Source organism: Pholcus phalangioides, unplaced genomic scaffold, assembly GCF_987345545.1.
Source record: "Pholcus phalangioides strain wild (caught in Gottingen) unplaced genomic scaffold, Ppha-v1.0 ptg000015l_1, whole genome shotgun sequence".
NCBI classification, from domain to species: domain Eukaryota; kingdom Metazoa; phylum Arthropoda; class Arachnida; order Araneae; family Pholcidae; genus Pholcus; species Pholcus phalangioides.
Genome location: NW_028301608.1, coordinates 89,708,033 through 89,721,946, shown reverse-complemented (window position 1 = coordinate 89,721,946; position 13,914 = coordinate 89,708,033). Strand labels below are relative to the sequence as shown.

General features: G+C 38.4%; 1 protein-coding gene across 1 annotated transcript in view; it reads right to left on the bottom strand.

Annotated features, from left to right (window-relative positions):
- Positions 1-1,161: 1,161 nt before the first annotated feature.
- Positions 1,162-13,914, bottom strand: part of LOC149076997 (acyl-coenzyme A synthetase ACSM3, mitochondrial-like) — a 28,810-nt gene continuing 16,057 nt past the window's right edge. Inside the window, exons 9-16 of the mRNA XM_089244729.1 lie at positions 12,356-12,484; positions 10,865-10,945; positions 10,666-10,746; positions 9,523-9,624; positions 8,767-8,894; positions 5,606-5,705; positions 3,589-3,708; positions 1,162-1,315 (exon numbers count right to left, since the gene is read on the bottom strand). Of these exons, the coding sequence (XP_089100855.1) occupies positions 1,229-1,315; positions 3,589-3,708; positions 5,606-5,705; positions 8,767-8,894; positions 9,523-9,624; positions 10,666-10,746; positions 10,865-10,945; positions 12,356-12,484 (828 nt within the window). The 3' untranslated portion in view covers positions 1,162-1,228. The remainder of the gene's footprint in view (positions 1,316-3,588; positions 3,709-5,605; positions 5,706-8,766; positions 8,895-9,522; positions 9,625-10,665; positions 10,747-10,864; positions 10,946-12,355; positions 12,485-13,914) is intronic.

The window sequence follows — 13,914 nt, the reverse complement described above, 5'->3', positions numbered from 1 at the left end:
AATTCTTTAATCTTTACGAATTTTTAAATTTTTTCTTATGAATTTATGGGACGCACTGTATATGTCCCGTTTGTAGTCGAAATGTTTATCCTGAAAAAAGAATAGGCAACGTCCGAAAATGCCGCAGTTATTTTCGTGAAAACAATCGTATACAGTAAATTGAAATTAATTTTTTCCCTACTATGAAATGCTGTGATGGGTATTTTAGCTCAGGGGTTCTCAACCTTTCCAAGCCCGCGGCCCGGTTTCATTCATTTTTGTGAGTCGAAGGCCCGGTCAAACACTCGACCAAAGGAAAATGAATGAGGAAAAATGAAACGGCTAATCACTCGCGACCCGGTATGAATGATACCAGGGCCCGGCGGTTGAAAAACACTGTCTTAGCTTATGTTTCTATACGTCAGCAATGTAAAACGAAATTTGTAAAATCAGGAAATCTTCAAACTTTTTCAAATTCACAGCTTTGTGTCTCTTCGAGTTTCAAAGATACAGACTTGGAACTCAATAGAGTCATAGCATGTACACTCTTCTTCCAAACAACACTTAGTTCACTCTGATCGGATAATCAGTCTCTGAAATATGATTCCGTTTGTGGGTACGTGTCGATTCTGGAAAGTCGAAAATCGTGGGTTCAATTTGCGTGAGCGTAGTTCGAAACGTCCAGCTGCCACAAAATGTCGGAGCAGTACTGGCACAAACTATCATTATTCCTCTTTAAAACAAGACCAAGATATAGGTGCCCCATTTCTATTTTAACCTGAGTTACTTGGGGTTAGAAATTACTTCGACAGAAATTGTGACTGATTTGAGCGCGATTGCCTCGTCACACCCTGCACCGATTTTAAAGACGTCATTACGTCAAAAAAAAAGCATATGAAGAGAAGAAAAAGGACCACATCAAAATGGAACAGTTGGACAAACTTGAAATAAATAAATTCTTGAATTGACGTCTGAAATTATCAGCATTACATTTTTTTTTAAAAATAAATCAGTTGATTTTAATTCCATCACTGAAAGAGATCAATAACATAAATAATAAGTGAAGTACAGCGACTCCCGGCTGTAATTAACATCTGTTCGCCAATCTTCTTCGATGGAAGCCATTGAATGATTGAAACGATGTCGAGTAATTTATTTCCAATAACATTCGTTTCAGCTTCATGTTCAGGTCATTCAGCAGTATTAACTGACGTAGTTAAATTCCCAATTAGTAAGGCAGGTGTTCTCTCTACTTTTTTTGCCACTCCATTTTCCTCAATTCGGATCTCTTGATTTTCCCACTTACGGTCTTTGGAAGCTCATCCACAAATATTACCTGCATAAGAAAAATAATTTTTAAATATTAGTAGTAAATTAATAGTAATTTAAATCCCTTTTGTTACATAATCTATGATTACAGAGAAAACGATAAACCACCTATTATATTTTCTTTGGCCCCAACTGAATTCCGATTTACTCAATATACAGTAAAACCCCTCTTTTGCGGACACTCACTGGACAAAAAAAATTCGACCGAAAAAGAGGGGTGACCGCATTAGGGAGGGGGTTTCTGTTGAAACTGCAAAATACAGTATTAACAATATTCGAAACGGTTTTTTGTTTGCAAATGAATGAAATTTTGACAATATAAGATGCGTTCAAATCATGTACATAATTATTGCACAAATTAAAAAAGAAATATTACACAAAGTTTGTATACTGAAATTTTACATCTTTTGGAAAAAAATGATCAATATTTGGATAGTTTTGCTGAGTATCCCAACCTCATTCTAACATTGGCCACATGCGGCCCGCGGGCCAGCTGTTGGCCACCCCGGTATATATTTATTGGCTGAATATTCCTCGATAATTTTGGCAATTTTTTTACTGTATTCTTCGCACTCATCAGCATTGACATCAGCAGATTCACTACATAATTTCTTAAATAAATTTCGTAACGCACACAAAACGAATGGGGGGGGGGGGGCAAAACCCCTTTCCTCTGAGTATTCAAAGCGCTTACAAGAAAAAAGTCTGTCCCGGGGGCCATGAAAGGCACACTATGGCCCTGTATTTAACCAACCATTTGAAGCTTTGAAGTTGATGAGTCCGCGTTCTTCTGTAGCTTCTCGAGCATTTTCTTGTGGAATTCGGCCGGAAACAGGTGAATTCTTGCTTCTTGAGGGAACAATCCAATAGTACACAATTGTGTCTACGGCAAGTCCCCTTCTGTCTCCAGAAATTATTTTTCCTAGCTTGATTTCAGTTTTTCAGCCATTCTTCTTGCCAATATTCCTTTTTCTTCAAAATGGATCATATCTGTGTCCTCCCGACGTTGCGTTCATTTGGAAGAGCAAGAACTTCCATTTGAGTTTCTCACTGAATTTATTTTTTTTCTCTTCGGAATCTTTTCTCTTAGAGATAGAAATTCAGGATTTACTAGTAAAAGCCGTATTAAACAGCGTGAAATTATATAAAATATACGAGCGCAACCAGAAAACTGACACCCCAGTTGCAAACATTTTAACAAAATCTTCAAGCAAAAATTTCACTGCAAAGCAACCAAAAAGTGAGTGAAATATTAGAACTTGTGATGCTATCTATAATGAGCATAATTTGAACCGAAATTGCAACGATTTGTGTCCATTGTAATCCAATGTTGCGAATGACGAAAATATTGTCCGTGACCGTATCTGAGGGTGACCGTTAAACGGGAGTTCGAAATACATTACTTAAATAGGCTTTTTGCCGGGATATTTTTATTTGGCAGTAAAACAGGGGGGTGACTGTTAAGCGGGGGTTTTACTGTATTTTGAACCAACCTACAGCGATAATCACTTTTTAAATGCACCTGTCTATAACGATAATTTTACCTTTTTAGAAAGCTGGTAGTATATTATACAGTATATAATTTTTTTTTTTTGTTATCTTGGAAAACGACATCTAATGGTTCATAATGTGAGATAACAAAAGATTGTAGTACGCGGATGATAATAAACGATTGCAATAAAATTGGGGGATAGAACTTGGTTAGCGATTGAAATTCACAAGAGAAACCACAAATTACGGCTAATATATCATATCCCAAATTAACCACTCTACAGGATTTCGTTTCAACATTACCAAATGTTTCCGGTCTGAACCCGTTAGATGGGATCAAACATATGTGTATGCAAATGTCATTTGCATCAACAAGTAAACAAACAAAATTAACAGATTTTTTACTCTGTATTTTTATTACGAAATAAAATTATGCTTATATACACATCCCTTTTATGCATACTTTCATGTACACAGTATATTGTTAGTAAATTTTTTCACTTTGGAATTCTTAAAGAAAGTTTAAATAATTTAAGGTTTATAAAATAAATTTTTTTATAAAAGAGTATTTGTAAGATGAATAAATATGCGCAATGAAATTATTCAAGTGTTATATTACATGCACACGTTATACATTATACGTACGTAAACACTAGGTGCGCAAATTTTCAATCTGTCTGTAACGATAACCTGTCTATAACAATGTTTTACTAAATCCTTACAGTATCATTATAGACAGGTTTTACGATACACTGTCTCTTTGATTGATTATGGCCAAATTATGCTCACCTTCCTGGGATACTTGTACGGGGCAGTCACTGTTTTCACATGTTCCTGAAGTTCTTTCGTGAGGGATTCTTTATTGGTGTTTTTGTGTCTCGTCTGAAGGACGACATATGCCGTCACAATCTGCAATGAAAAAGCTTGAGTGAATCAAATACATGAGTCCAGTAATAATTTCCAAAAAAACGCGACAATTAAAACTACAGAATGTCAAATAAATTCGTAAATAGTTTAAAAATTCATAAAAATTGAAGGCATTGCTACATTTGAATGTTTTTTTTTAAGAAAACACCGACGAATAAGGCAAATACACGAAAATACAAAATTCCTAATGCATTTCAACACTAATGCGTTCCGTCTTCAGGGGAAAATTTAACCACTGACCGAGTTTCCCACTTGGGTTGAATTTAACGCTCGGTTGCTCAGCGGAAAAAGTACGTCTGTTCATTTCAAACGTCGTGGTCAGAATGAAGCTGTGAGCCTGCGTGAGATACTAATGCAGCGTCCTGATTGGACACTTGCGAAATAGTGCAATCCGATTGGTCTATTTGAATTTCTAATCATTCTGACCACGACGTTTGAAGTGAACAGACGGAGCAGCCGAGCGTTAAGATTTGGTATTCAACCCAAGTGGGAAACTCGGTCAGCGTGTGACTAGTGGTTAAATTTTCCTCTGAAGACGGCACCCATTGGTGTTGAAATGCATTAGGACTTTTTGTATTTTCGTGTATTTGCCTTATTCGTTGGTGTCTTCTTAATATTCTTGGGCGAAATTGATCAACTCTTCTATATTTGAATGTGGTTTGCGAAAAAGTTCACGAAGAGGATTTTTTTTTGTGCAGAAAAAAATGTAGTTCAATTTTTTCTTTTATAGAGGGCGCTTCACAGAAGCAAATCCCTGGAAATATGCAAATCAGAGTCATAAAATGCAGGGTGCACGATTAACAGCTCATTTCTGAATTTTACTGTAACTGGCGCATACATAAGATTTTCAGTGAGATGTACAAAGCATTCACTATTGGTGAAGTTGTTTTTTCTCAGCCATGACTAGTTGGCTGAAGTTTTACGAACGTTTCGGGTACAGAAGAGATTGAAGAAAGGTTCAGGTCCAATCAATCTTGACTTGCTCTCGCACAGCGCACTCTATCGATAAAAATTTGAACCATTTTTTTTCTCTACCAAAAAAACAATCCCCCTTCGTGAATAAAATTTTCCCAAACAACATTCAAATACATATACCAATTCTTTCAATTTTTAAGAGTTCTTAACTAATTACGAATTTATGTGTATTCTATTTACTCCGGTATATGTATATATTTTGCGCATAGAATTCATTTTAATTAATTGCGATTTGTAACAGTGCTTCATTTCGCTCCATTGGCAGTTTTCGGGAATTAAATCGAGCAGTAACTGCCAACTTCGCTTATTCTTGGCATCATTTCATTTTTTTTGATGATATCCCGTATTTTACCGTATTTTTCGCGGTTTTTTGTTTATTAGAATGGTTTGGCTGCGAAAAAACGACTTCATTCCATACTTACAGCCAGTGGCGTCGGAGCTGTTGGTGCTCGAGCACCCACGGTAATTTATGTATGGGTTTGAGCACCCACTGAATTGATTCAGAAATCGAAATTTCCTACGCAAGGATCAAGATGAGCACAAACAATTTCCAAAAAATTCCGACGCCCCTGCTTACAGCACACGTATGACTTTTATTTTATTTTTTCCGAAAGAATTAGAAACAGAACAGACCGAACACGACCAGGCTCTGTCGTTTACGCGATTTTAGCTCATTGCCCCTCGGAGGGCGCTGAAATCGCCGGAGAAAATTCTGAAACACAAAGGAAGGAGATTAGCCCGCCCCCTCCCCCCTTTCGTAGGGGACAATACACATTCGTTAATCGTTATGACAATATACATACAATAGAATTGGAAACAGCTGTACGGTTTTAGGTCATTTGTATTCCTGATTTTCATGAGGTAAGAAGAGAAATTAATATAGAAAAACCAAAATAGCTCTTACCTCGCCTCGGAGTTCATCTGGGCTGCTCGTAACTCCGACTTCGACGACAAACGGATGCTCCATCAATGCACTTTCCACTTCATACGGACCGATTCGGTATCTGTGGTGTCGAAAGGGTTAAAAATTTCTCATCAACCTATATCATAAATGGCTTACGGAAACTTTGCCCCCGACATTTCACCTCTAGCACGTTTTGTCCCCTGTACATTTAGTTCCCGGACATTTCACCTGACCTAACCGTATGAGTGACCAGTGGGTTGGACATTTACCATCCCCTGGCACTTCACCTGCCCTGAGTGTATGAGTGACTGTATAATTGTCAAGTGCCTGACCATATGAGTAATCAAGTGAGTGACCATATGAGTAATCAAGTGAGTGACCATATGAGTAATCAAGTGAGTGACCATATGAGTAATCAAGTGAGTGACCATATGAGTAATCAAGTGAGTGACCATATGACTGATCAAGTGAGTGGCCATATGACTGATCAAGTGAGTGACCAAGAGATCGACTAAGAGAGTTGGACAATCAATCACCCCGGATATTTCAAACCCGACATTTCGCCTCTTGTGTAAATATTATGTAAGTCTGCAGAAAAAATTTCAGCAATGCATACAATGTTTTGATTAACCGTCATTTGGTCATTCACATAGCTGATTACTCAACTATACGGCCACTCACACTCAAATGGTCACCCATTTGGTCAATTACTTGGTTAATCACGCAGTCACTTGGTCACTCATATGGTCACTCACTCATACACTCAACTGCACACTCACACATACGGTCACTTGATCTCACTTGATAATTTACTCACTTGATCATTTATACGGTCACTCACTTGATCATTTATACGGTCACTCACTTGATCATTTATACGGTCACTCACTCACTTGATCATTTATACGGTCACTCACTCACTTGGTCACTCACACAGTCAGTCATTCATACGTTCAGGGTAGGCTAAATGTCAGGCGCGAAATTTCCGGAGGCGTACCGTGCCGGGGCTAAATGTCGGAGGCGAAAAATTTCCGGATCCCATCATAAATCACCATTGACAATCACCAAATAAATCATTAAACAATTTATATTCAAAAAATTAAATCGAAACAATTTTATGACTAACTAGGCAAAATTATATGACTCCTCTTTCTTCAAGGCAATATAAATAGAGTAGGGGGTTAGTATACAGGTATGACCCGCATTTCAAGGGTGGCACCCGAATTCAGTATTTCTTAACCCTTTCCAAACCCTGGTACCACGAATGAGTGGGTTGCTTTTCTCTAACAGTAGAATTTTTTCTTTTGACCTCAGAGAGTTAAGACCTGACTTGAAGGATTGTGTGCGTAAGTTTTGAGTCAGAAATGTGGTGAATATGAAGTTTAGGGGCTTTTATCAGAGTGCAGCACTTGAAGTTGAACTTTCAGAGGGTGTCTCCGGGAAAAAGATGTAATTCATTGCATAAAATTTAGCAATAAAATTGCGGAAAATACATTTATGTGAAGATGAATATTCCCCGCATCATCTTCATTGAAAAAAATTTGAACGAAGTGAATTATTTCTTCACAACAAAAAATTTTAAATTTCAAAGGAAAACTGGAAAGTAAGGATTTTTATGCTTTAATGCATTTTTTTGGGTATAAAAATGCAAAAACGTTTTGAAAATTCTAAAAAAATGAATGCTCGGGTCTGAAAGGGTTAAACTGTGTGTGGTGGCCTCTAGAGGGGTGTCGCCAACCTTTGTGTGCCCACTTAAGCTTTGAAGGGGGTTCTCTTACAAGTGTGAAGTGTGTGTGTGTGTGCAGGGCCGCAACTAGGGGGAAGCAGGTGGGTCTTGTGCCCCAGGCGCTCGACGAAAGGGGGCGCCGAATGCACCTTTTAAATGCTTCTTCTACATTACATGTGAGTGCCAAAATGCGTTCTTGCCCCGGCTGAAAAAGTATCTAGTATCGGCCCTGTGTGTGTGAGAGAAAGAGAGAGAGAGACTAAATTTTTCTGGGGAGCCCCACACACAGATGATGATTATGCGGTTCTTTCTCTAATTTTAAGATTTTTGAATTCCAATATCTCAGAGAATATTGCACTTGAAAACATGGTACATTTTTTTTGTTCGTTCTGCTCAGGAGAAAGATTGGGCAACAACTTTCTCATTGGGTTTTTTAGGACAGGGTAACCAAATCAAAAGTTAAATTTTTCTCTTATTTTAATAACTATACAACCCCTTCGCAGTATCAATGACGTATCTGATCCCTACGAACACCACCTATAGAACAAGGCCTCCGAACGAAGTTTGTGACGTCAGTGAAGAAGGCCATTTATCCTGTTGCCATTGGATGTACTGCTAAAAAAAAAAAAAAATTTAAAGATATCACATGCGTCGGCCTGCTATATCCAATGGCAATAGGTGAAATGGTCTTCTTCAGTGACGTCACGGGCTTCGTGCGGTTGACTTGTTCTATAGGTGGTGTTGGCCCTACACGTTATTTGGATAATTTTTCTGTTTAGAAGTATGCTTCTAAGATCAACGGTTGCTTGAGTTACTCTAGGACAGTTTCCCAAACATTTTGCTCCATCACCCCACTTCATCAGAAATGTTTTTCCTCTCATCGCCCCCCAACTCAAGTGAATCCATAAGATCTTATGTTAAATCCGTAGCTACTATCTCCTTCCTCCCCCGGACAATCCCATCGTCCACCAGGCGATTCCCTATTGCCCACTTTGGGAAACACTGTTCTAGGATAAATAGAATTTTCTGCGGCACCTTGCATATAAGAGGGAGAGAGAAAACACGCAGGGGAGGGTGAGGGCGAAGTAGAAATCTACTGTACTCTTCCCCCCCCCCCACTTCTATTTTTAACATGGGAGCAAGGAAACCAGTCTTTTTTTTAGATTTACCGCCCACACTTCAAATTTCAAATACAGATCGTCCAAATTTGTTGCCACAAGCCTGTGGAGGTTAATAATTCCCAAATATGTAATAGCAATTTTATAGCGATGTGGATCGACACTTTCTTCATGTTTGGCCTATTCTTTTGGCGAGGATTGGCGATATCCCCCATATTTTCCCGTTTATCTATGATGATTTCAAAATGTCCCATTTTTCAACAAAGCGCACTCGATTTTTTTTTATTCATGAACAGATATGAATAAAATGTACGAACCCAGCGGAATTGATGACATCATCAGCTCTTCCGACGAACCAAAAGTAGCCTTCGTCATCATAATACGCCAAGTCACCTGTCAAAAAATAATCTCCAACGAAACGACTCGCAGTCTTTTCAGGATCACCCTGGATATATGAATTAAAGCCGGGCGAGAGAGATGGTTACTTAAACTCACTTGGAAAGATACATTTGCAATACATTAGACTCTCGATTATCCGGCGCATATCAGACCAGGGTGTGCCGGATTACCGAAATCGCTAGATTGCTGGAAGTTAGTTGAAAAATCCCATTTGAATAATACAGTAGACGCCGCATATCAGAGTCACGGATGTTATCATTATTCGGGCATTGTTATGACTTTTGCTAAATACAAAACAGACCAATAACATGGAAAAAATGCATTTATAGTTATCAGAATTTCGGTTTCTGTTATCATTTTTTTCCCTCGTCAGAAGTTTTATTGCGTATTTTGACACTGGGGTTGAACCAGACTTTCTTTCTCGGTAAATTATCGATATCAACCTGCAAGTCTATGTAGGAGGTAGATGTACCCTTTCCTTGTCGACAATCGTTCCCATACTCGATTCACAATGCCCTATTTGGGAAGAAGTGGCCCGCAGACATGCAGTGGCATGTTTTCCCTCTTCTGTGGCTTGAAGGAAAAACGTCGGATTATTGGACGGTCCGGATTATCGAGAGTCTACTGTGTATAAAGAAATGTATAATGAAAAAGCGCCTTTGTGTCGCACAAACCTTGTATCCTTTGAAGAGTCCCACTGTTTGGAACGAGCAACTTTTCACTGCTATTTGGCCTTGTTCGTTTGGCCCGAGTTCATTGAAGTTATCGTCAAGTATCTGAAGACAAAAAAAAAAAAAATAATAACCGAAATAAAACAATCGGGAAAATTATAATATTTAGAGTCATTGTAGTTAAGATATCTGACTCTCATCCGGGTTCGAATCCCTAAGTGACAAAGAAACGTGACTTCTGTGCAAGTACAAAACTCAAACTAGTTTCCAAAGTTCCAAGTATCCTTACAGTCCTTCTAAATCCAGTTTGAATACGTGCCTTGTATTCCGCTAGCTAAATATCTCACTCTTATCCTTACAGACTGTAATGACCAATCACGCTACTTCTGTACAAATACGGGAATCAGGCTAGTTTCCAATATTCAACATACCCTTACAGTCTTCGTAAACTCAGTTTTTTGTATTTGTATTAGTTTGGCGAACTATTAAGTGTCCTTAAGTGATCTGAAAATGTGCCGCTGACCACTTGAGTGATCTGTGAATGCATCGCGGATCACTGAAGTGATCTGTAAATATGTAATGGTTCACCTGAGTGATCTAGAACTGTATCACGAGTCACTCGAGTGATTTGTAGATATGGCGCGGGCTATTTAAGTTATCTCTAAATGTGTCGCGAGTCACTTAAGGAATCTGTGAATATGTAAAAGGGGTGACTCAAGTCATCTATAAGTATGCCGCAAGTACCCTAAGTGATTTGATTTAGAAATGTGCCGTAGTCCACTTAAGTAAGTGTGCCGCGGGTCACTTGAGTGATCTGACATGCGCCGTGAGTCACTCAAGTGATCGGTAAATATGCCTCGGGTCACATAAGTCGTCTAGGGATGTAAATGTGCCTGGAGTCACTTTGTGTTTTGTAAATATATGCCATTTATTTCATTTCTATAAAATTAGGTTTGAAGTTGCGGACCGTATTCATACGCATCAGACGACCCCGTGGGCCACATTTCACCCACTGGTTATGGGCCGAGCATGTATGAGTTAAACTATAATAACTCATATATCATGACCATTTGATATGTGTATTATCACATATTATACTCTGCACATATAATCTTCATACATACAACAACTTCTGAACAAACCTACAGCGATTTTTACTCCTGGCGGTGGTTTCCCAATGGATCCCGGCTTGTACTTCAAACACTTGTACATACCGATCAACATAACCTGTGGATTGAAAATGAGAAATTGTGAAAGATTCGTGTAATTTGGGCGCATTTTTAAGATTGGCAGTTAATGCTCATAATAACTGAGGCAGTTGCGTAAATTAATTAAAGAAACGAACTCGTACAGTTTCCGTTTGTCCATAACCTTCATATATTCGAACGTTCGTGTGCTTATGCCATGACTGTATCACCTCAGCAGTCTGAAAAGACATATTTATTTATTTACTCATTAAATTAATGATAAAACTGGAGGAAAATATTTCAAAAATATGATCACCTCGTTTACAATAAAAAAAAAAGCAGTAAAATTTACTCTTCGCATATACAGGGTGTCCCATAAACTCGTAAATAGTTTAAAATCCATAAAAATTGAAGGAATTGGTATTTTGTTACGAAAAATATCGAAAGAAATGCGATGGTACGGCGCGAAACATCCAGATTTTTCTGGAACGACGATTTTCTGCCCGTCTGGTGGCGCCGCCAAACTGTGAAATGTAGTTTTCTGTAATTTTCTTATTCCCGAAGGTTCGACCGTACCTGTAAAAAAGTGATGTGATCACAAGAGGGCAGTCGGTGTTGTTGGACTTTAAGCTTAGTGTGAGATTCTTATTTGTTGATTGCGTTCTGCCTGCTTGTAAATATGTGTAAAATAGCTGTTTTCTGTGAATAAATCTGCGACGTCCTGAAAACTGCTTCATCTCCTCTGATCATTTCAAGGACTTGAGACATAATCTGGAACAGTATATTTGAATGCGGTTTTTGCAAAATTATTATCCCGGAGGGGGATTTTTTTTCGGTAGAGAAGAAATATATTCAGCTTAAATTTCAGTGGATATAGTGGGCACTGCATGAAAGAAAATCCTGGATTTTTTTACCTGAACCTTTCTCCGATCTCTTCTGTGTCCGAAACGTCCGTAACCGAGGGAAAACGGGACACATTTACGAATAAAAGAAGCGGGACATCCAAAAACACGTTCCAAAAAATGTTCTGTAAAATACGAATTACTGCAAATAGACACCCTGGATATAACGAATAACTCGTTCGAATTGCATCGACGTACAGTAGAGCATCGGTTATCAGAAACAACTCGGAACTGGGGTGTTCAGATAAGTGATTTTTCGGATAACCTATCATTCACTGGATGGTCATTTTTTCAGCACGGTCGTCATCACTAAGCTCTTCCTCGTCCGCAAGAGTCGTCGATGACACTAGTAATGATTTCATGGTCCGTCAAATTACTTGATAGCAGGGTCATCGACATCACATTCTTGCCAGTCTTGAATGTTTTCCAGGTCGCATTTTTCAAATCCTGAAGATTCTTTCATCAGTCAAGGCAGTTCCGATACGAATTGGCTGTTTGATGGCTCTTAGGTGCAGACTTATCTGATGGAAGGAGCTTATTTCAGGCGGGGAAAGTACTAGCGTAACTTCTACATGGCACGCAAATTTGAATTTGCCGACTGGAATGGTTTCGGTTAGCCGATGATTCGGTTGATCGGTATTCGGATAATCGATGCTCTACTGTATTATTAAACAATTGTGATAAAAATTCCTCGAAACTCAAATTACCTCCGTAACGGAATGTTTTAAAGAAAAATTTCGACATTACCAATGCCTCTCCTCCGCTAAGACAATGAGAAAGATTCATCGGTTTGAATTTCGATAGGTCTTCTTGTACCAACATCCGGAACATCGTGGGAGCCGCACACAACGTGTCGATGGGGACCTCGGATAACATCTAACAGAAAAGTGGCCAGAATGCATAATATGAAAAGTGACAAATATTTCTTCACATGAATAATGTTGGGGAATTTAGCTTCAGATTTTCAGAAAGGAACATTTCCACTTTTTTTTCGAAATGTACTTTTTAATGGTTTCTGAATCTTTAGGATGGGCTCTGTCGAATTATACATGCAATAGGGTTATTCAAACGGGAATACTTTCGGTGAAAATTACAATGTAAAGTTTGTCGTTTCTATTAAAAGGGACCATTTCCACATTGTTGATTCACTTCGGTATTTTTCATTGAAAAGGGAACATAACAAAATGGTCGCCGTACTTGCGTTAAAGGACTTTTTTTTGAAACGTCACATTTTACGAAGTCGCATTTTACAGTACAACCTTTAACAACCTTACAACGTCCTCCAGATAATCGCAGTGTTGCCATCTTGGTTATTTTCCAACTAGGTCTGGTCTTTTTTTCGGCCATTTAGTTAAAAAAATGCGCATCTAGTTGTTTTTCCTTGTGTTTTACTAGCTGTTTTTCTAGTCTTTTTTCAAAACTAAATTCCTGTGTACTAGTACTCTATTTTTAAATTACATGAAAATACGGGGGATATCCCGAGAAATACGGGACGTATAGTAATCTAAATAAAGACTAAAATTAATGCTAGTTGTTTAGGCCCGGTTCCTAATTGTTTTTGATGAAGAATCTAGTTGGAAAATTTTTTGACTGTTGGCAACACTGGATAACGGACACCCTTGGGACCGGAAATTTTGTCCGCTAACGAGGAGTGTCCGTTAATAGATAGTAAAATACAGGGTGATTATAATTAAAGTTCCAGTACTTTGTGAATAGTTTTCCTCAAAAACTACTCATCCGAACACATCCAAATTTTTAGGATATCTTAATGACACCATGGGAGATAGAATAGTTCAACTTTTAATCACCAGGTGAAAAAGTGACCCTTCTTATTGCATTTTCCCTTTTCCCATGTTCCATATACCGTATATATACCAAGTTTCAATGGAATACGTCCTCCAGAATGGGTGCTATATAAGTCAGAGTAGTGTCAGTATACCGACGGGCGCTACATTGGTCTGAGCAGTGTCAGTATACTGAAACTACTCAGACCTCTGTTGCGTCCGTTCTGGAGGACGCATTCCATTGAAACTTAGTATATACGCTATATGGATAACTGGGGAAAATGTAAAATGCAATAAAAAGCGTCACTTTTTTACCTGGTGGTCGAAATTGAACTATTTTTTTATTGCATAAATCCCATGGTATCATTAAGATATAAGGAAAATTTGGCTGTGTTCGGATGAGTAGTTTTTGAGAAAACCATGAAGAGTACGGGACCTCTAATAACCACCCTGTACATCGAGTCCTTACGATGTAATTCAAGAAAGTGTCCGTTAGAGGAGGTGTCGACTAAGAGGAGTGTC